Source organism: Panthera uncia (assembly GCF_023721935.1).
Source record: "Panthera uncia isolate 11264 chromosome D3 unlocalized genomic scaffold, Puncia_PCG_1.0 HiC_scaffold_8, whole genome shotgun sequence".
In the NCBI taxonomy this organism is placed as follows: domain Eukaryota; kingdom Metazoa; phylum Chordata; class Mammalia; order Carnivora; family Felidae; genus Panthera; species Panthera uncia.
Window position 1 is genome coordinate 40,074,591 of NW_026057586.1, and position 22,506 is coordinate 40,097,096.

At 39.3% G+C, this 22,506-nt stretch overlaps 1 protein-coding gene across 3 annotated transcripts in view; it reads right to left on the reverse strand.

The window, feature by feature from the left end:
- RNF125 (ring finger protein 125) overlaps positions 1 to 22,506 on the reverse strand; it is a 41,254-nt gene that overhangs the window by 3,744 nt on the left and 15,004 nt on the right. For all 3 annotated transcript variants that reach the window (XR_007455271.1, XM_049619545.1, XM_049619546.1), the window contains exons 2-5: positions 17,966 to 18,119; positions 14,213 to 14,307; positions 12,039 to 12,129; positions 1,958 to 2,065 (exon numbers count right to left, since the gene is read on the reverse strand). Coding sequence is in view for 2 of the 3 variants with exons in the window: in XM_049619545.1 (XP_049475502.1) it covers positions 1,958 to 2,065; positions 12,039 to 12,129; positions 14,213 to 14,307; positions 17,966 to 18,119 (448 nt within the window). In the remaining variant the exon portion in view is untranslated. The remainder of the gene's footprint in view (positions 1 to 1,957; positions 2,066 to 12,038; positions 12,130 to 14,212; positions 14,308 to 17,965; positions 18,120 to 22,506) is intronic.

Consider the following 22,506-nt stretch of genomic DNA (forward strand, 5'->3'; position numbering starts at 1 on the left):
GAGGCCCTGTGAGCTTCAGCAGCCAGAAAAGACATTATTTGAGCGCTGGAGCTGAGAACATGAAGCCTCTGTTGTGTAGCCTGTTCAATTCTTCAAGTGGTCCTAGTACCCCCATTTATCCTCTCCCCATCTCCAACTTGCCTAACGCCCTTGCCCAAACTGTGCATATCACTTTACATGCACTATCAAATTTAAGCCTCTCAAGAGCTTATGGGACAAAGTGGTTTTACTCTCCTCACTTATCAACTGAACAGACAGGCTCAGTGGTTAAATACCTTGCCCAAGGTCACAGAGCTGTGACCGAGTTGTTACTTAAACCCAGGTCAGAACCCAAGCTCCTTGTGTTGTAACCATAGTGGGCAGATCAGAAAGCAGGGAGAAAATTTTCAAGTGACAATCTTCAACAATTATTGAATTCTATCTTGAAATTGCATTTAAAAAATTGCATAAAAAGAAAGCAGTAAAAAAAAAATCATGTGAAAATTGTACGCAAAGTTAAATTTAGTTCTTAATATTTCATGTATTTAGATAGAGGAAACAATAAAATATACTATTTCAGAATATGGCTATGAGGGATTTCCTCCCATAATAGGCAATACTCCCTTTGCTGAAAGGGACTCAGAGGATAACACATTACCCTCACATGGCAACACATGGAGCAAAGTAGAACAAAGGCTACATTAACTTCTGGCTTGTTGTTCTCATTCCTGATCATGGGAAATACAGTCATAAGTTAGAACTATTCATACTACATCTAACTTTTCTTCCATCCTAAAAAAAAAAAAAAAATTCTTGGGTGGGGGAGAGGGAATTGGATGAAGGTGGTTGAAAGGTACAAGCTTCCACTTATAAGATAAATAAATACTGGGGACGTAATGCACAACATGAAGGCTGTAGTTACCACCAATGTATGGTATATTTGGAAGCTAAAAGTTCTCATCACAAAGAAAAATTCTTTATTTTGCATCTATATGAGATGATGGATGTTAAGTAAAATTATTGGTGGTAATCATTTCACAATACATAAACAAGTCATTATACTGTATACCTTAAACTTACACAGTGCTGTAAGTCAATTACTAATAATACTGAAAGAAAAAAATTCTTTTTAAATTTTTATTTTTTTGAGAGTATGCATGAGCACATGTGAGCAGGGAGGGGCAAAGGAAGAGTGAGAGTGACAATGTTAACAGGCCCCACACCCACCACAGACCCCGATACGGGACTTGATCCCACGACCATGAGATCATGACCTGAGACAAAATCAAGAGTCAGATGCTCAACTGACTGAGCCACCCAGGTGCCCCCCGAAAAATTCTTAATACAATGAGACTGGCCATGAGTTGGTAGTTACTGATGGGTAGTTATTGATGACCTGTGGGAGTTCATGGTGCTGTTTTGGCTACCTTTGTACATGTTTATAATTTTTCCTAATAAAAATTTTTCAGTTTTGTAAAAGTTCAATAAACATGACTTTTGTGTTTTATGGAATTTAAATAAAACATGACCTGTGTGTCTCACTACACTGATAACACCATATCTGTTATTAGCCATTCAATGTATTATCAACTGCATGCAGAATAAACTCTGAGCCATTTCATTACTCATGTGATTTAATTTCATCTCAGGTACCTACGTTTTCAACTTCATAAATATTAAAACTAGACACACAGAGGGACTAGAGTAAAAATTAAAATAATTTGAAAGTGAACTTTAGTACCTTATACAAGGAGCAATTATCTCAATCACAGAGAAAATAATTTTGTCTAAGGCAGATAACTCATATTAATAGTCAAGTTTATAAAACACTATATTTTATAATTTCCTACTTAATGCTATTACTTAACTTCAGGTCTATACACATTTTTTCCACCATAATTTTATTTGCTTGAATTTAAAAAGGTAAGGTTAACACACACCACATAGAAACAATGTAAAAGTAAGAAAATATACTTACTATGAAATCATCATAAAACAAAGTGTGATTGACTTGCAAATGTCTTATTAAACTGCCACTGAAGCTGCCTGGATTTTCATTAGGTAGTAATCGGCAGAGTGGACAGAACTGGAAATGAAGAAAACCAACAGTTCAAGAAAGAATTAAAAATAATCATTAGTGTCAGAATTTTTACAAAATTTAAAAAAACTATTCAGCAAAGTGAATTTTAGCTTTATGAATCTATTGGCCATTCCTCACCATAATATTTTATTTTTTATCTATCTATCATCTATCTATCTATCTATCCATCTATCTATTTTTTGAGAGACAGTGAGCATGTGCATGTGCACGCAAGCAGGGGAGAGGCAAAGGGAGAGAGAGAGAGAGAGAGAGAGAGAGAGAGAGAGAGAGAGAATTTTAAGCAGGCTTCACTCCCAGTGCAGAGCCTGCCACAGGGCTCGATTCCATGATCATGAGTTCATTACCTAAGCTGAAATCACGGGTCGGACGCTTAACCCACTTAACCAACCGACTGAGCCACCCAGGTGCCCCCTCAGCATAATATTTTAAAACTGCATAAATATTAATAATACTAAGTAAAATTGCATTTATTTCTTCATAGGCACTTCTGTACATATTTATCAACTTATTATTTAAACAATACTGCAGTTAGCAGATCAATTAATTGCCTCGCTCTTGAAATATATAAGATTTTCTTGGTATGCAGATATTTTGTTATTACAAATGATGTAATCTATAGTGTTCACCTTTTGGGAATTATTCTCATAGAACACCATAGAACAATTCTCATAGAACAATGGAGATTAGCAAGTCAACAACTATGACCATTTGTAGTTCCTAATATCTATTGCCCTAAAGTTTTTTATTTCCACCAGCAATATAGATTACAACCCACTAGCATCAATTAGTATTTACACATATTTTCCTAATTTAATAGCAGTAATGGCTTTAAAAAATAACCTTCTTCATTTTCAAACATTTATAAACTCATGAGAAATTCCAAAGATAATGTCAGAGGTCCTATGACCCCATCACCTAGCTTCCCCAATGGCAACATCTTTTTTTTTTTTAATGTTTGTTTATTTTTGAGAGCGACAGAGTGCGAGTGGGGGACGGGCAGAGAGAGGGGGAGACACAGAATCCCAAGCAGGCTCCAGGCTCTGAGCTGTCAGCACAGAGGCCAATGCAGGGCTCAAACTCCTAAGTGGTGAGATCATGACCTGAGCCAAGGTTGGACACTTAACTGACTGAGCCACCCAGATACCCCCAAATCTTTTTTTTTTTTTAATGCTTACTTATTTTTAAGAGAGAGCAAGCACGAGCGGGGTGGGGGCAGAGAGAGGGAGAGACAGAGGATCCGAAGCAGGCTCCATGCCAACAGCAGAGAGCCTGATGTGGAGCTCAAACCCACAAGCCATCAGATCATGACCTAAGCCAATGTCGGTCACTTAACTGCTTAACTGATTTAGCCACCAAGCGCCCCGTCCCAATGGCAACATCTTACGTAACTGTAGTACATTATCAAAACCAGTAAATTGGCAATTAACAACAAACCTTACTTAGAGTCCACCAATTTTTGCATGAACTCAGTTTTTTCGGTGTGCCTGTGTAGTTGTATGAAATTTTATCACATGTATAGATTTATATAACCACAAACACAATCAAGATACAGAACTGCCATGTCATTACAAAGGAACTTCCTTGGGCTTCCTCTTTACTTTGTCTTTTCTCCCTAAACCCTGGTATCCACTGATCTGTTCTCTACGTCTAGAACTTCATCATTTTGAGAATGTTATATAAATAGGGTTAATCTTTTGAGATTGGCTTTTTTCACTGAGCATAATGGCCCTGAGATTCACCCAGGTTGCTGAATGCATCAAAAGTTCCTTCTTTTTTATGGCCGAGTAGATCTCCATGATGTGGATGTGCCAATTTATCCATTTACTTTCTGAAGGACATTTGTTGTTTTCAGTTCTTGGCTGTTATAAATGAAGCTGCGGTGAATATTGGTATACAGATGCTTGCATAAACATGTTTTCATTTCTCTAGAATAAGTTTCCAGGAGTGTGATAGCTGGGTCATATGGTGAGGTTTACAGTTAACTTTGTAAAACACTGCCAAACTATTTTCCAGAGTGCTTGTACCATTCTACATTCCTACTAGCAATGTTGAATTATCACCAGCATTTGGTACTGTCTATATTTTTAAAATTTAATTGTATTGTGTTGTAGTTTATTTATTTTGAGGGAGAAAGCACGAGTGGAGGAGGGGAAGAGAGAGGGAGAGACAGAATCCCAAGCAGGCTCCTCATTGCCAGCGCAGAGCCTAGTACAAGGCTTGAACTCACAAACGGTGAGATTATGACCTGAGCCGAAGTCGGATGCTTAACCTTACCCCGTGTGTGTGTGTGTGTGTGTGTGTGTGTGTGTGTGTGTGTATTTTTTTAAATTTTAATCATTTTGATAGGTGTGCAGTGGTATTTCATCATGATTTTAATTTGTATATCCCTAATGGCTAATTTAAATGACTTTCTTTAACAGACACTACTTTATTATGTTTTAACTTAGGTTTCTTTTTAAAAATTCCATTTCCTCATGCATTCATTTTAAAATATGAGATGCAGTGGTGCCTGGGTGGCTCATTTGTTTAAGCATCCAACTCTTGATTTTGGCTCAGGTCATGATCTTGCTGTTCATGAGTTTGAGCCCTGAATTGGGCTCTGCATTGATGGTGTGGAGTCTGCTTGGAATTTTCTCTCTCTCTCCCTCTCTCTCTGTCCTTCTCCAGCTCTCACTCTCTAAATAAATAAATAAATAAATAAATAAATAAATAAATAAATATGAGATGCAGAATCATTACTGAATGCAAGGTATGTGTTAGGCATTAAATTAGGTACTATTCTTATTTGATCCTCACAACCTAATTTTTTTAAAATTTTTTTCTATGTTTATTTATATTTTTGAGGGAGAGAGAGACAGATTGTGAGCGGGGCAGGGACAAAAAGAGAAAGAGACACAGAATTGAAGCAGTCTCCAGTCTCTGAGCCATCAGCACAGAGCTGTCAGCACAGAGCCTGGTGTGGGGCTCGAGCTCGTGAACCTCGAGATCATGACCTGAGTCCAACCGACTGAGCCACCCAGGCGCCCCGATTAATTTATTATCCTATTCCCTTCAGGAACCCAATTTCAGAAAGGAAAAAAATTAACTTAAATTTATACCACTTGAAGTATCAGAATGGGAATCTAGGCCTCCTAATAGGCAATTCGACATTCTTTTCATATAACAGTGTTTAATTTATCTGCTTGGATGATAACATTTTTCTTTACATTTCAATGAGGGCTTTATGCAATTTTTTCTTATTGTTTTATGGAGGTCTTGGTTTCAGTATGCTCAATATCTAAACATATACTTCTGAATTTTGCACTACTCCGTTAATATTTGTCTTATTTTTATTTATTTATTTTTTTTTAATGTTTATTTTTGAGAGCGAGAGACAGTGTGAGTGGGAGAAGGGCTGAGAGAGACAGAGACAGAATCTCAAGCAGGCTCCAGGTTCTGAGCTGTCAGCACAGAGTCCCGTACGGAGCTCAAACTCACAGAGTGGGAGATCATGACTTGAGCCAAAGTCGGATGCTTAACCAACTGAGCGACCCAGGCGCCCCAATATTTGCCTTATTTTTAATAAAATTACATCGTTTAAGTTACTATTGCTTTATAATCATTTCCGATTTTCTAATCACAAAATGCTATCCCAAGATAGCACTTAATCTACCCTGAGACCCCTATGTAGTAATGAGAACACAGCTGAGACCAAGAAATATTTTAAGGAAAAGCAACATTAATTTTTTGTGGTGTGAAGGAAGGGAGACTAGTTATAGAAGTATGTTCACTCAATACTCTTTCTTGTGCCTCTACTATGTGCTAAGCACCTGGAATACGGGAACCAGTAAAGATAGGGTTGTGTTGCATGGCCTGTGAAATCAGAGAGCCTTGGGTTCAAATCCCTGCAGATTCTTGCTCTTTATGTGACCTTCAGCACATGAGTTTCCCTCTTCTGTGAAGTGGAGATCCTACCACCTACCTTGTAGAGCAGTTATGATGTTTAGAGATAATGTCCTTAATGTGCCAGGTACACACTAGGCACTCAGTAAACACCATATATTTACTACTATTTGATCCTTGTTCTTGAAGAGTTGGAGCTCCATGATGGAAGCAACTACATGTGTCCTGTTCACTCCTGCATTCCCAGTACCTGGAAAATTGTTTCCCATTTCATCTCTACCTCTCACTGACTTAACCTTGGCAAGTAACTAATCTTATCCTGCAAAATGAGAACTATCTCTGCTTTGCAGGGCTGTTTGTGTATTTAAAACACATCATTTAACATTCTGAAGCTCAGTCATTATATGAGTTCAGTCCTTGGCACAAATATTAAATGGCTGCTATTGTTATCATTGAAGCAAATACTTTTACTACTGCATAGCAAGTGCTATACCTGAGACGTTACACTATATGTTCAAATGTTATACTCAAAACAACAGTTCAAGACCTAAAAAGGGAATCATTAATTTTGCCCAGGAAATCAGCAAAAGCTTCAGCCAAGCTGCTGGTAACTGAAATGAGTCTGGAAGAACGAGCCAGCAATGCCACAGTGAGGAACATCAACAGGCAGAAAAATCAATGTGGGAAACGGCAGGAGATCTAAAAGGACAGGCCTGCTTAGGCAATGGGAAAAGCTGTAGGAGGCTGAAGACAGGGCATGTGGCAGGAAGTAGTAGGACATGAGTCTGGAAGGATACACTGGGACCAGTTCTGCTCAATAGATGGTTCATTTGAGCACCTATTCTGGTTTCTGGAGGCCCCATGTCAAGAGTCAGAGGTACAGAGATGCTAACCCCTGGCCCAATGATTAAGGAGCTTTGAGATCTAGCGAAGGAGAAAGATACAGAAAGCCTGGAACTTTAAGTAGCTTTTGTTTTTCTTCTGATTTTAATAGGAACTAGTGGAGATGAGACTTCAGTCTTCTGCTGTACATCTACCAGAAGGACATTGTAAAACAGGCCAACAGCTATAGTACTCTAAAGACTTTTTGTGTGTCTTACATTGAAGGATCTGACCTGAAGGAGGAGAGGGTAAGAATAGGAAGGGGAAAGAAATGGTACGAGAGTTACTAATCATTACCAAGTACCTAAGTGTTCACCTATACTCTCCCTACCATTGCCAATGGCTAATATCAGCTCATCCTTTATTATTTGCCTCTACTCAGTGCTCCTGGGCCACGCTACTCAGATTAGGAATCAACCATTGTGCAGTGTGCATTCAACAGATGTTGGCCTCATCCCAGTATGGACTTTATCTGATGGTGAACGGCACAGGTGAAAAACAGCCTCCAGATTAGAAGCTACAACCAACTTCAATCCTTCGGAACATCTATTACAATGGACACCCAGATCTGTGGTTTAGGTTAACTTTTCCACAGCAACCATCTGATGCCAAGCGCCATTTGGGGAAGAAATTTAAAATTCCTGAGTCAAAAAAAAAAAAAAAAAAAGAGAAAAGAGACATGCACCGAAAATAATTACAGACAAATATGTAACCAAAATTAAGGTACCAGACTGCACATCTAATTTAGTAAGAGTTTGAAAGCAAATTTAATACAGATTTTTCTTCCTTCCAAAACATATTCTCCCACTACCCAGTCAAGTCACAGATATTCTAAATATCCACAGAAATAAACCTCTGTGGGCAGGTGGCTCAGGCTCTAGTCACCACAATTTATGTTCCAAACCAATAAAAGTCCCGTCCCTTCCCTTAAGGAATGAATCTCAGGAGCAAGGCAGAAATTAAGAGACTATTGCATCCTTTGAATGAAATGATGTTTTCTTTAATATCTTATTTTTCGTAATCACTATATCCTTCTATGTGCTAGGTTGTCTTCCAACAGCTGACCAAGCAGTGTTGAACCAAGAGGTTCCATGACTTCGTGAACCGAATAACTTACAGGGAAAGACAGACATGAAATGAATACACAATTACAAATTGTGATGAATAAGAAAAAAAGAGGAGAGAAAAGCAAGAGCTACAAGTAATTTGGGGGTCAAGGAGGGCTTCCCTGAGGAAGTGAGATTTAAGAGGAGTTCTAAAGGATAAATAAGAGCCAACCACTGAAAGAAAAAGAATAGCCAGAAAGTGTGGCTCTTGTTGAAACATCTTCCCTTTAGAGGACAAAATACCAAATTTCTCTCAAAAGCGGTCTCACAATTCAATCTGAAGCAAGCTATTTATGTCATTGGCCTCCTTTGAGTTTAATATTCCAGAAATTTTTTTAAATAAAACATTGCAGATGGGGCACCTGGTGGCTCAGTCATGTAAGCATCTGACTTCGGCTCAGGTCATGATCTCACAGCTTGTGAGTTCGAGCCCCACGTCGGGCTCTGTGCTGACAGCTCAGAGCCTGGAGCCTGCTTCGGATTCTGTGTCTCCCTCTCTCTGCCCCTACCCTGCTTGTGCTGTCTCTCGTAAATGAATAAATGTTAAAAAAAATTTTAATAAAACATTGCAGAATATTACTACTGTGTGGCAAAAAGGAGCTGTTGGTTGTTGTTGTTGTTTCTAAGTTTATTTATTTTGAGAGACAGAGAACAAGTGTGGGAGGGGCAGAGAGGGAGAGAGCAAAAATCCCAAGCAGACTCCATGCTGTCAGTGCAGGGCCCAACCCGAGCTGAAACTAAGAGTCAGACGCTTGCCTGACTGAGCCATCCGGGCACCCCAAGGAGCTGTTGGTTCTTAAAGCTGCATGTGAGAAAATTCAAAATTCCCTGATGTTCTTAACCCACTACCCCAGTCTTACGAAAAGAAAGAAAAGATTAGTTGCTTGGGGTTCGATCTCTGAATTATCTAATTTTATCTAGAAGGCAGAATCATTTGCTCAAATCTCTAACTGCCATGAAACTTCTTATGCCAGATAGGTCAGATGATGTCACTGATCTTATCTACAAGCAAACCCAGCAACCCTGCCCCTGAAAGCAATGATTCCTTGCTAACTTCCAAACCAGTCCAGAATCAGCCTTGGACATAGGACTTCTCCGAGAGGTGTTTCCCCGACTGAGGATCCCTAAGCATGTGAACCTCAACTATGCCACAGTACCTGCTTCCAGCCTTTTCATAATCAAAGCATATCTCCTGAATTCTAGTGGCTCTAGATCCTTCAGAGTGACACCTGTCTTGATTTCCTATTCAAGCATGGAACATTAACATAGGAAGCTGAAGGTCTTCTGTGCTAGAAGCCACCTAGACGGCCCTCGTGTTATTACTGAACCATGGATTTTGTGAACAATCTGCTCCTGCCTCAAGGCCACAATTGCATCCTGGTCTTGTGAAATTCATTACTTCACACCCCTTCCAGCTTGGGTTCCCCAACAGTGAGGGTACACGGCTTCCTTGAAATCTCCACTGGCCTTGGTTTTATGTAGTTGCAAAAGTGGTAGTAGCCCACCATTATCACCTGACTCACTTACTACCACCCGGTGAAAAGGGCATCATTATCATCATCATCCCCATTTTAGGAATGATGACACAGAGGTGAAGACATTAATGGGATTTGCACCAAAGATGATCTCCTCTAAAGCTAGGTTTCAGCTATTAATTCTATGGGCAATCTGATCCCACCATTTCTGGTTTATTTCTGCCCTTGGGTCGGCTTTCTTCAATGATGTCTGCGACCTCTAAATCAAGGAAGACCTAGCTTCCATGGGCACCTTTAATCTGATAGGCAAACTGAGGAGCACGAGGACTGGGCTTCTGTTGGAGCCACGTACACAGTACCAATGGACAGACCAGTACACGGCCTGCCCCAGATTACTCCTGTGATGCAGCCTAAGACCAAGGCCCAAGGCACCTGGTGTTCCTCCAGTCAGAGTAGCACTTGGGTACTAGTGGTTAGGACTCAGGCTGCGTGATAATACCTCCACAGGGTAGTCAGCAGACAAGGAAGCACTTAGAACTCAGTACATGGTAGCTATTATTATGCCATCCTAACTCTTTCTTCTAACTTCTTCTAGCTCCCCAGGGACCTATCATAACATAGCTCCTTAGCCCAGTTCCTCCCACAGAGCAACTTACAAGCCGTAAAAGCCCGTGACAGTCTCCCCTGCTCTCCCAACACATATCAAGCCATTCCAAGAACCAAAATGCCTAAGCCATTAGGATCAATAACAAATATCTTTGATCATATTGTGTGGCTTTTCTTGTGAACCTGTTAGTAGATCATAGGGGTCGACCATGCTCTGGAAATTAGACTACTGTGTTCAAGTTGTGGCTCTGCTACTTAACAGCTGTGTGACCTTGTAAGACTTAGTTAACTTCTCTGAGCCTCAACTTATCATTTGTAAAATGGAGGTAATCACACCTATCTTCTAGGATTGTTGAGAGAACTATCCTTGTATCTATCTATCTGTTTATCTATATCTATCTATCTATCTATCACCTATCTATCTAATATACCTATGTTTCAATCTCATCACTTTCCAAAAGGATTTTATGGAGCAAAATAACCTTAAAATTCAAATTAAAAAACAAAACAAAACTCATATCTATATAAATGATACACATACATATATGTCTGTGTGTGTATACACACACACACATATATATATAACATAAAACTAAAATAAAACTCAAAATAATCTTCGAGGTATCATTTTATATCTGCTAGACCTTTAATTTTCTTTCTTTCTTTCTTTCTTTCTTTCTTTCTTTCTTTCTTTCTAAAAGTTTATTTATTTAGGGGTGTCTGGGTGGCTCGGTCAGTTGAGCGTCCCACTCTTGGTTTCTGCTCAGGTCACCATCCCACAGCTTTGTGCGTTAGAGCTCCCCCTGTGTCGGGCTGTGCACTGGCAGTGTGGAGCCTGCTTAGGATTTTCTCTCTCTCTTCTCTCTGCCTCTCCCCCACTTGTGCTGTCTCTGTCACTCTCAAGATAAATAAACTTAAAAAATATAAAGTAAAGTTTATTTACTTATTTTGAGAGAGAGAGAGAGAGAGAGAGAGAGGGCGGGGAGGGGCAGAGAGAGAGGGAGAGAATCCCAAGCAGGCTCCACTCTGTCAGCTCAGAGCCCAACATGGGGCTGGATCTCACAACTGCGAGATCATGACCTCAGCCCAAATCAAGAGTCAGATGCTTAACCAACTGAGCCACCCAGGCGACCCTTTTATTTTAATTTTAAAGTAAATGTACCCACTGTTGGCCAGGTTAAGATGAAGGTGGTTTACTCATCAATCGCTTACACAAATATAAATTGACTCAACCTTTCTGGAATGCATTTTAGAAGTATATTTCAAGAACTATTATAAAGTTTGCTCTCTTGGTCCCAGAAAGATAAATCTAAGGATTTCCTCTCAGGAAAAAAAAATCCAATAGAAGGAAGAGTTCAAATGTACAATATGAATTCACATCCTAAAATTGGTAACAAGGGTACAAAAATAGTAAAATGGCTAAGTAATGTACCCATCACCACCCTGCTTTCCCTCACAACTATACCAAAATGAAAATCATAAAAGTTACACTGCAAAGCAGAACTAAAATGCCAGGCTGAAAAGAAAAAAGGAAGCATCGCAGTGAACCTAGGAAATGATAAGCAATATGTATATTTATTGTGCACGCATATGGATAAATACTCAGACTGTGAAATAAAACAACAGATTGAAGATGAATAACTTCCTACTGCTCATTTCTAGTGAATTATTGTGATAACCTTATTTGCATTATTAAAAAATGTTTTTAACTTAGGACGTGACCACAGTTAGTATACTCAAGTTCGATTTTAGCTGTGTAGTTTTGATCGTCTTAGTTGATTATGCCCATAATTATCTGTAAGAGATAATGTCTAAGTTCATAAATGACCGAGTGATTGCACATTAGTAATTCTTACCACTCACATATTGTTAACAGTCACAGAATTACCACAACCTTGACATAAACTATCTTTCATAATATATCTACAAGCAGAAGCCTATTGAATGGATTTCTAGTGTATACCGAACTTAGACTTTGCAGAAGTATATAGTAACAAAATTCCTTACCACAGATCTCCTTTCTGATCTGTGATGAGTGATACAGTGATCCAGCAAGCTGTCTTCATCCAGTTCCCTCTGACAAAATGGACATACACACCTGGAAATTGCACAGAATACAAAAACGACTAAAATTGCTAGCATTTAACTAGAGCTAAGCAATAGAACGTAGGCGGATCTAGTTTCCAGCCCTTGTTCTGGAAACTTCCAGATTTGACATTATTTTTCTGATCCTGATAATGGTCAGATGCCTATGCCTTTTCTCATGGAGAAAAGTTAAGTATCCTCCCAGGGCCACCGTGGAGAAACGGCTAGAGCAGCACGTGAAGCACTTTATTCTCTTTGGAAGCGAAGTGCAGTCTGAGCACCCATTTACTGACAAACCGGGACCACGTCACCCAGCTGTCCCTGGGTTACTTTTTCTCTTTCTCTTCCTCCCTCTCCTAATTCAGGAAACATAACTGGGTGTTGTTTGTTCTTCAGCCCCACCAGCATATTGCTACAGGTGACTATAAGGAGTATTTGACCTTTACGTCCGTGCTGTCCAGTACAGTAGCTATTAGCCATATACGTCTGTTGTCACTTAAAATGTGGCTATTGAAATTGAGTGATGCTGGAAGTACAAAATGCACTGTGAGTTTCAAACGCTTAATATAAAAAAAAGCAAAATATCTCAAAAATGTTTATATTGATTACATGTTCAAATGGTAACACTTAAGCTACCTTTGGTTAAATAAAATACACTAAAAATTAATTTCGCTGTTTCTTATTGCCTTTTTAGTGTGGTTATTAGAAAACATAAACTCACATATGTGTTCTATTGGACAGTGTTGCCTTAAACGCATAGGTACAATATGGAGGCTTGAAATTTTTTGCTTGCTATCATAGATATAACTTCCTGTTCCCTAAGACTTATACCCTTAAGAATTTTAAAAATTTGAATCATGCAGCAGTTAAGTTCTTCTATGAAGCAAAGATTTCTATCTTAAATGCAAATCTTACTCCATCCTAGAAGACTGATTAATCAACAACCCTCCTCATTTTCTATTATTTTGTTTATTACTTAATTCTAACTAGCAGAAGAAATTAGGATTTAAATTAGCCTGGATATATTTTTATATTTTTATAAAGGCTAACAACCTTACAATCAAACGCATACATTTTCCTAACCCATTTATTGTCCTTCCTTCCTACTGGTCCTTGCAACCAAGCTAATAGAATTCATACTCTTCTTTGAGCTAAAATACTCATTTAAAATTTATAACATCATGGTATAAAACTAACCCTACAATAAATGGATACATTTGCAAAGCAATCTCTAGTAAAACAAAGGAAGGGGGCAATCATCTAGACTTTCAGGTTAGGAAATTTGAGCTTTCAGTGCATTTTCTTAAAATAAGTAAAACTACATTTTCCTTCAGGAGAGGGAAAAAAAGTCACACTCCTACTGAATATCACAATTCATAACTGAGCTCATACTTAGATTAATGGTTTCAAAGCCATCAGCCCATGCAGGAAAACACAAATCATTTCCATATTTTTTTGGTAGGGAGAGACTCCAACCTTTGTAATTACTCTGGCCATCAAGAGAGTAATGGCTCAGATTCATTTCTCTTTTTTTAAAGGAAAAAATAATAATGATCACTATTCTTCATTGCCCCTACTAACCATTTCCATCCTTCCTCCAGCCCCATAAGATTACCCACAAAAAAGACGCCTGCCCCAGACCTGTTCTTCCTTGTTAGACTATATACTGAGGTGTCACTTCCTCCCTTCTAAAGACAAACCAGCAACACAAGAGGAAACGAGCTGGGGCACTGAGCAATGGCAGTGGAAGAGTGAAAAAGAATCCAGGATCTACGTCAATCTATTAGTCAGAAAATAGAGCCGTGAGGAACTTGAACAGTTCCATGTTTTAGTTTTGGATCTTCCTTAATACAAACTTGTCTGAGGAAGTTCTTCCAATCTCTGCAGCGCTTGGTTGGTACCCCCATGCAAAGTTTTTCAAGTACAGAAAGCAAAATTCTTTTGTAAAATGATTACCAATAGTAGGTGTTATGGTTCAGAGCCTAAACACAACTCCATACATATTTTCACAATAAAACAGTTAACTGTTCCAGTCTATTAACTTCTCTCCCAAGCATATCAAATTTAGCATTCAACTATGTTGTGCTGAAACAAACCTTGTTGCCGTCTCCCCAAGTTCTTGCAGTGGTCCATACTTATCTATATACTTCTGACAAGATCTTATGTGTGCCCTCATTTCGCTGAGGCAAACCTATATAAAAGCAAATTCAAAATAAATTGCCTGTTGCAAAGGGGCTCAATGAAGTCTTATGATCCAGCTTTATTACTTTCATTATTTCAAATAAGGTCATATATAGTGTGGGGTCAGTTGATTAAAAGGATGCATTCATGACAACAGCACAACAAAGTTAAGGGATTATCACAAATAACACTTTAGAAATTTCTCTAATACTTCGAAGACCCAAATGTTGAGTTCTTGAATTTGGTTCTTCCAGAAAGCATATGTTTTTTAAAGTGGAAAGACATTTATTAACTCAAATTTACTTTTTTTGGATGCCATTACCTAATCTGGTGATGGTTAAGAAGTAAGAAAGAAAAAGGGGAGAGGAAAAAGAGAGCAAGGTGGAGGAAAGAAAAAAGAAAACAGTAAAAAGAGACAGAGGGAAAGGAAAACAATGACAGATAAAAAGAGCCAATAGATGGATTTTAATTTTAAAGACGGTCATAGTAAGTAAAGGAAATCCTGTCCCTCAGGGAAAGATATAAATACCACGGTTTTATAATATATCCAATGGTATTACATGAATTCACAATACACAGTATACTTAATGGCCCCATTAAGAGCAAACATAAAAGACAGTTCTTACAGTCCATTTTTACCAAGGCAGAATAAAGAGCCCTTGTTCCTCCAGATATACATTCAGAGATCCTAACCATGAGGCTGTCTGTGGCTAAATAACACATATTCTACTAAATGTTTCATTAGAAACTGATAAGATCTTGTGCTAAAAGAAGCTTTGTACTGCTGTGGTAAGGTGGTCGACCCACCCTGCTTCGTTTCACTCAAACTACGGAAGTTAAACCTCAAACATGAAATCTAACGTGTAAGGAAACTGTTATAATTGCTTAACAAAAGACAAAAACAAAAGCAAGTGGAAAAGTGAAAACATATCCTTGTTTTACACATATCCACCTAAAAGATGTACAAAGTAGGACCGATTGAGGTAGCTGTCAAAACACTGTTTTCCAACTTTTAACAACCAACTTTATACGTCAATTCTCTCACATCTCGTTATTACTTTTGTTAAAAGTTCTTCCTTTGTATTTCTTGAACAACAAAGATAAACATTCTTCATACAAATTAGAAATTTGGGGACTGTATACTGACAAATGAATTGATAAATTCATGGAGTGTCTACTCTAGACACAAAATTGTAGAAGACATTGTAAGAGATGGCAAGCCACTGCGCTTGCTCTATAGGTGCTTATAATCTAATAGAGGGGGGCAAAACCACATGTAGACAAGTAGATAGGAAACTGTTTGATACTGGGAACTCCAATACTAAGGCCAGGCCTCTGAAATGGAAATCTGGCTGTGACTCCGAAGAATAGGTAGAGTCTAAAATGGCTCTAGAAGGTGGGGCGCCTGGGTGGCTCAGTCAGTTAAGTGTCTGACTTTGGCTCAGGTCAATCTGGTAGCTCGTGAGTTCAAGCTCAGCATTGAGATCTCTGCTTCGAATCCTCTGTCCCCCACCTCTTTCTGCCCCTCCCCAGCTGGTTTTCTCTCTCTCTCTCTCTGTCTCTCTCTCTCTTTCAAAGTAAAGAATAAACTTTAAAGAAGGAATGGCAATATTCCTGGCAAGAGGAATAACATAAAAAGGAAGAGACAGAGGGGCACTTGGGTGTCTCAGTTGGTTGAGTGTCTGACTTTGGCTCAAGTCATAATCTCATGGTTCATAAGTTCGAGTCCCGCATTGGGCTCTGTGCTGTCAGCATGGAGCCTGCTTCAGATTCTGTGTTTCCCACTCTCTCTGCCCCTCCCCTGCTTGTGCTCTGTCTCTCAAAAAAATGAAAACACATTAAAAAAATTAAAAAAAAAAAGAAGTGACTGTTGTAAGAAATACCTCAAAGGAAAAATCAAAATACTTGTGAATAATCAGATATAAGGGGTGAAAAAAGGAAGGGGATTTCTATCCAGGATAATTGAGAGAATATTCTTGTTTCTGATAGACACCAAAGGTGGGATAAAAACTAGATGACAGAATACTACAGTGATTTGGATTTGTGCATGTTGAATTTTATATGATGACAAAACATATCAAAGTAAAAATAAGCAATAATCTATTATTATAAATATTAAAAGCTATTGATTTTGAGCATTTACCATGTTCCAGACAGTGTTAAAAGCCATACATGTTTTATCATTTTCCCTTACAACCATCCCATGGCATGAACACTATCTTTTTTTCTTTTTTAAAGTAGGATTCATACCCAGCACAGAGCCCAATGAGGGGCTCAAACTCATAACCCTGAGGTCAAGAAGACCTAAGCTGAGATCAAAAGTAGGACCCTTAACTGACTGAGCCACCTAGGCACCTCATGAACACTATCTTTTCCCTCATTTTACAAAAAGATGAACTAATACTTAGATGATAACGTCCCCAAATCACAATGAATGACAGAATTCGTGTTTGATCCCAGGATGTCTGACTCCAAAGACCATGCATACATTCTGTAGTCAGACAGCCATGAACAGATTATGGAGTCTTACATAAATATTCAAAAAAATATATTAAGCACTGTGCACCAGTCACTTTTCAAAGTGCTGGGTACGCAGTTGCCAATAAAATAGACAGTCCTTTACCCTCATGGAAATCAAATCTGGTGGGGATAACTGACATTATGTTAAAAAATCCCAAAAGCATAATTCCAAATGGTGATGAATAGTACGAAGAGAAAGCATAGGGTACTAAGAAAACATAACATAGATTAACAATCAAGAAAGGTTCTCTAAAAAATTCAGATCCTCAGCACGTAATCTCTCTTTTGATCTCTAGACTTCATATAATAATTATCCCCCCCCCTTAGCAGTTCAAATGTAACATATTTAAAACTCTGTGGATTCTTCTCCAAATTTGCTCCCTATAACAGCACCTTCACCTACGCATGTCAGAAACCTGGGAGGATTCTTCTGACACTTTATATTCTCACTCACCCCCACATCCAGTCAGTTACCAATTTCCTTCCACTGCCTCTCCTAAATACCCCTCGAAACAATCCTTTATCCTTGTCTAACGCTCTCGCCCTAACCCACCTTTCTTACCTTAGCCATCCCAATAGCCACTGAACTGGCTTCATCAATCCTGATGTGCCCCCTCCAAATCATTCTGCGCTCACATGCCAGAGCAGTATCTTAAAAATATAAACCTGATCAAAAGCTTACACTCAGTGACTCACTACTGCATTTAGGATAAAATCTAGAATCTTCCCATGGTCTTTGACACCTCACATGATCTAACCAGGCTAGTAGGAAACCCGCAGAAAGATGTGATCAACGGAGAGAAACACTGCAAAGTCCAGAATACAGGAGGAAATATGCCACTGGAATTAGGCCAGTAGGCAACGTGATGGGGGCGGGGGAGGTCACAGGACCGACGGGAAGGGAGGAAATGGAAGCGGTGGGTGAAAACATTTGTCTGAAAAATTAGGTGATGGTAGGAGTCAGGGGCCAATTGCACCACAGCCTACACATATGAGAACAGAGAGAAGGAAGGGGAGAGGCAGAGACAATAAACTTTAGAAAGTCAGGGTAGGATGAAGACAAAGGCATGGGTGAAATGATCAGCTGCATAACAATTTCCTCAGCAGTCCAAGCCGGGAACCGTGAGCACAGGCAGAGGGCCACTTACCAGGCTGTCACACTCAGCGCAGTTCTGGTACTCTGATTTCATTCTTCTGGCTACATCAGTTGCTGGAACTCCTTCTGAAGGAAGATATGCCCGGCAATAAGGGCAGGTCCATTTATTGTTCTTTAGACTGGTAGCGATACAGGAACGGCAGAATCTGCCCAGAAGAAACCAAGAATACATCACTCTCCTGAAAAGGTATAAAGGAGCCACCACTCTGTGTTTGTGCACACTGTATTTTCACGGCACCTTGCACGCTAGGAGCTGTACTACCAAATGCAATGTGCATTTGCATCCCCTGCTTGGCAGACAGTCTCTTGCTTTCACATGAGACTTCTTTGGAGTCACAACTCACTTCATGCACTGCATGCACTGAAACAAAAGAACACAAAGTAGTGGAATAGAATTCCTATAAACAGAATGAAAACCATAACCCAAAGGATACTTAATGTGTTCTTTCTTTTCTTTAATTCTGGGGGGAATTCGGGGAGAAAATAGGTCTTTGCTCTGTGGGATTTTGTACGTTAGAGAAGAAAGTAGCAAGAAGTCAAGGAGGCAAAATACCACACATGTTATTATTCTGATAAACTAATCGTAATGTCTGGGCACCTGGGTGGCTCAGTCGGTTGAGTGTCCAACTTTGGCTCAGGTCATGATATTGCAGGTCGCGAGTTTGAGCCCCGTGTCCAGCTCTCTGCTGACAACTCAGAGCCTGGAGCCTGCTTCGGACTCTGTGTCTCCCTTGCTCTCTGACCCTCTCTCTGCCGCTTGCTTTCTCTCTCTCTCTCTCAAAAATAAATAAACATTTAAAAATATTTTTTTAATTGTTATATGCGCACAAAGGATGCTGACATTTGCATTGTTCTTGAGGCATTTGCTTGATGTTTATGCCTGTCCAACATCCATTTCCTCTTTCTTGCAATAGCATCCTGATTTTGCTCTGCAGGAACTACACCTCTTATATGAGACACAATCTGGTGGGACCTCAGTCACGGTGCCCACAATCCCCTGCTGAAGACAAGAGCACCTGGAATGGGCCAGACTCAGTAAACCCTCTCTCTAGAAGATGAACACTAAACAGACTGACATAAAGACCGGTTCAGCAACAACTTGATGGGATTGTCCTGCTCTTTATTTGGAATCCCAGATCTGTCTAGATCCCTACCCTTTCTTTTTTCCTAGATGTTTTGCTTTTATTGTTGTTTAGTAACTTTTTATTTGAAGTAACTTTAAACTTCGTACACTGGTGTTTTTTTTTAATTTTTTAATGTTTTATTTATTTTTGAGACAGAGAGAGACAGAGCACGAGTGGGGAAGGGGCACAGAGAGAGGGAGACACAAAATCTGAAGCAGGTTGCAGGCTCTGAGCGGTCAGCAGAGAGCCCGACACAGGGCTCGGACCTACGAACAGTGAGATCATGACCTGAGCCGAAGTCAAACACTTAACCAACTGAGCCACCCAGGCACCCCTTTTGTTTTTTATTTTTAACAAACTTTAAAACACTTCCAAGTGCCTTAATTCATTTGACCTTAACAAACCCCTAGGAAAGATCACTATTGCCACTTCTAGAAGAGGAAATTGAGGTACATCAGGGTTAAATTACTTCTGCAAGGTCACAACTGTAGAAAGTACCTGAACTTGGTTGGTCTTAAGCTGGGTTTTCCGACTCAGAATTCAGTAACCGTTCTTTCAAGAGAAATTCCTACCAGAATCAAGAGATCGAAGTCCTCTGCTGTATTTTCCTTCTCTGTGCTTCAGGTGATTAACAGGTGATTAACTGCAAGTTGTAAGGCACATTCTGCCCTCGCACTTCTTTGAGTTCCTAACAAGTGGTTCTCAGAGTGTACTTTTGAAGGGTATTTATTTCAAGTGGTCCATATGCTCAAATTATACTTCTGACACAATACCTTCGGTTCGTTTAATTTAGGAACAAGCGGATGATACTTTGTTTTTGTTTTTAGTCAACTAAAAATCTTCCCCTTTCCTCACAACTTACTTGAGTTTTATACCAAGACAAACAGAAGACTAATATTGATGCCCTGCCCTGTGGTGGACCCTAATGGACCCAGGTAGTTTTGGTCGGGGCTCAAAAGTCTGTGTAGAAGGTCTTCAACTTACAGTGGTGCCACTTACGGTTGTTTGACTATAGTGATGCAAAGGCGATACTCATTCAGGAGAAACTATACTTCAGATTTCGAATTTTGATCTTTTGCTGGGCTAGGAATATGCAGTATGATGCTCTCTTACAATACCGGGCCCTCCCAGTCAGTCACTCAGGGAAACAACCAATACACTTAAAACCATCCTACACCCATATGACCATTCTGTTTTGCACTTTTAGTACAGCAGTCAATAATCATAGGAAATATTCAACACTTATGAAACAGGCTTTGTATTAGATGATTTTGCCCAACTGTAGGCTAATGTAAGCGTTCTGATCATATTTGAGTAGGCTACAGGCTAGGCTAAGCTATGAGGTTTAGTACGTCAGGTGTATTAAATGCATTTTCGACTTACTTTAATTTAGGATGGCTTTACCAGAACAAACCCCATGTGAGTCAATAAAGAGCTGTAGTCCTTTTTAAGTCATCTCAGTTCCTCCCAGTGACCAGCAGAAGCAGCAACACTTTGAGACTGTGGGTGTACTCGTATAAACCAGTGGGCTTTACAGAGTACATTTCTATGGTCATTTTGTGGGTCTTGCAAGTGTTTTTGTAACTACAACTGATAACTACAATGGAAATGCCCAGGAGTTTTCATGAAAAGTAGCACACTTCAGGCATTAAAAGAAACCAAGTCCCTCAACTATAATTCCCCTACATTATTTACACAATGATAGACGTGGCAGGAAACTCTCAAATGAGCATACATCGACGTTATTGCATTATATGAGAGAATATTCGTTGCGATTCTGGTAGATCAGTCAATTAGTTGTCCTCAGCTTAACAAACGTGATTATTAAATGGAGAACACACATCAAGGCTAAAGTGTTTTGGAACAAACTGACCTTGCTGGTTTTGAGTACATAAAAACCACGAGTCTTTAAAGTGTTACCAATAAGGAAATGAACTTGATCCCACTGCAACTTAAGTCTCATGTTTTAGAGTGCAGAAATAAGATTGCAGAACTACTTAGTTCAAAAAAGTCTGAGGTTAGCGGTTAGTTAGTCATTGGGCTCTGCGCTGACAGCTTGGAGCCCGCTTCGGATTCTTTCTCTCCCTCTTTCTCTGCCCCTCCCCAGTCCATCCCCAGCTCCCCAGAAGCATTCTCATTCTCTCTCTAAGATAAATAAAAACTTAAAAAAAAATTTTTTTTTTAATCTGAGGTTAAAATTCTCCCCTTAAAGGTACAGTTATCAAATTCAAATCTTGTGAACTGGAGAATTTAATATCCTTACTCTAGTACATTAGCATAAGAAGTATACAAGTGATCAAGCATTATATGAGTTATCTAATTAGAATCCATATGGGGGTATTCAGGTTTAGGTAATGTGTGTATATATATAAGCTATGTAACAAGGTACAAAAGCAAGGTAACTCAAAAATACAACCTCTTGGAAAGCAAAGTGTAGAACTATGTATATAGTATAAGCTATTTATAATTTGTAGATGTATAAAAGCATCTAGAAGGATTAAAAAAAAAAAAAAAAAAAAAAAGAACATTTACCTACCCGTTGGAGAAATGGGAACGGGAAAGAAGAGGTGGGTATGTGGTAGAAGGAGGAGATTTTCATCGTCGAATTTCAAGTTTAACCCTATAACCGTATTACCTACACAATAAATGATTCTTTAAAAAAGTTAATCAATTATAATCATTCAGGATAAATGGTCTGGTAGTTTTTTATAAAACAAAATATATAGGCACCCTTTGGTCCTGCAATACCAAGCCCATGTTTTCACTCAAGAGAAGTGAAAACATATGCCTATTTGTACAAGAATATTAATAAGGAATGTTTTCCTAACAGCCCCAAACTTGAAATAACCCAGGTGTCAGCAACAAGAAAATGAATAAACAAACTGAGGCATATTCCCCCAATGGAGTACTACACAACAACAAATTACAATACACACAGCAATATGGATGAATCTCAAAGACATACCAAGTGAGGAGTGCCCGGGTGGCTCAGTGGGTTAAGCGTCTGACTCTTGATTTCAGCTCCGGTGATGATCTCACAGTTTGTGGGATCCAGTCCCGAGGTGGGCTCTGTGCCGACAGTATGGAGCTTACTTGGGATTCTCTGTCCCCCTCTCTCTCTGGCCCTCCCCGTGCGCATACTCACTCTCTCTCAAAATAAATAAACATTAAAAAAAAAAAAAAGATATACTGAGCGAAAGAAGCCTGACACAACAGAGCACATCCTGTATAAACTCTTATATGAAGTCTTAAAACTGGCAAGACTGACCTATGGGATAGGAAAAAACTCACAACAATGGTTGCCCATGGGGGAGACATGGACAGGGATTGGCTGGCGATATGCGGACATGAGGGAACTATCTGGAGGTAACGAAAATTTCTGTACCTCAATAGGGGTTATATCTAGGAG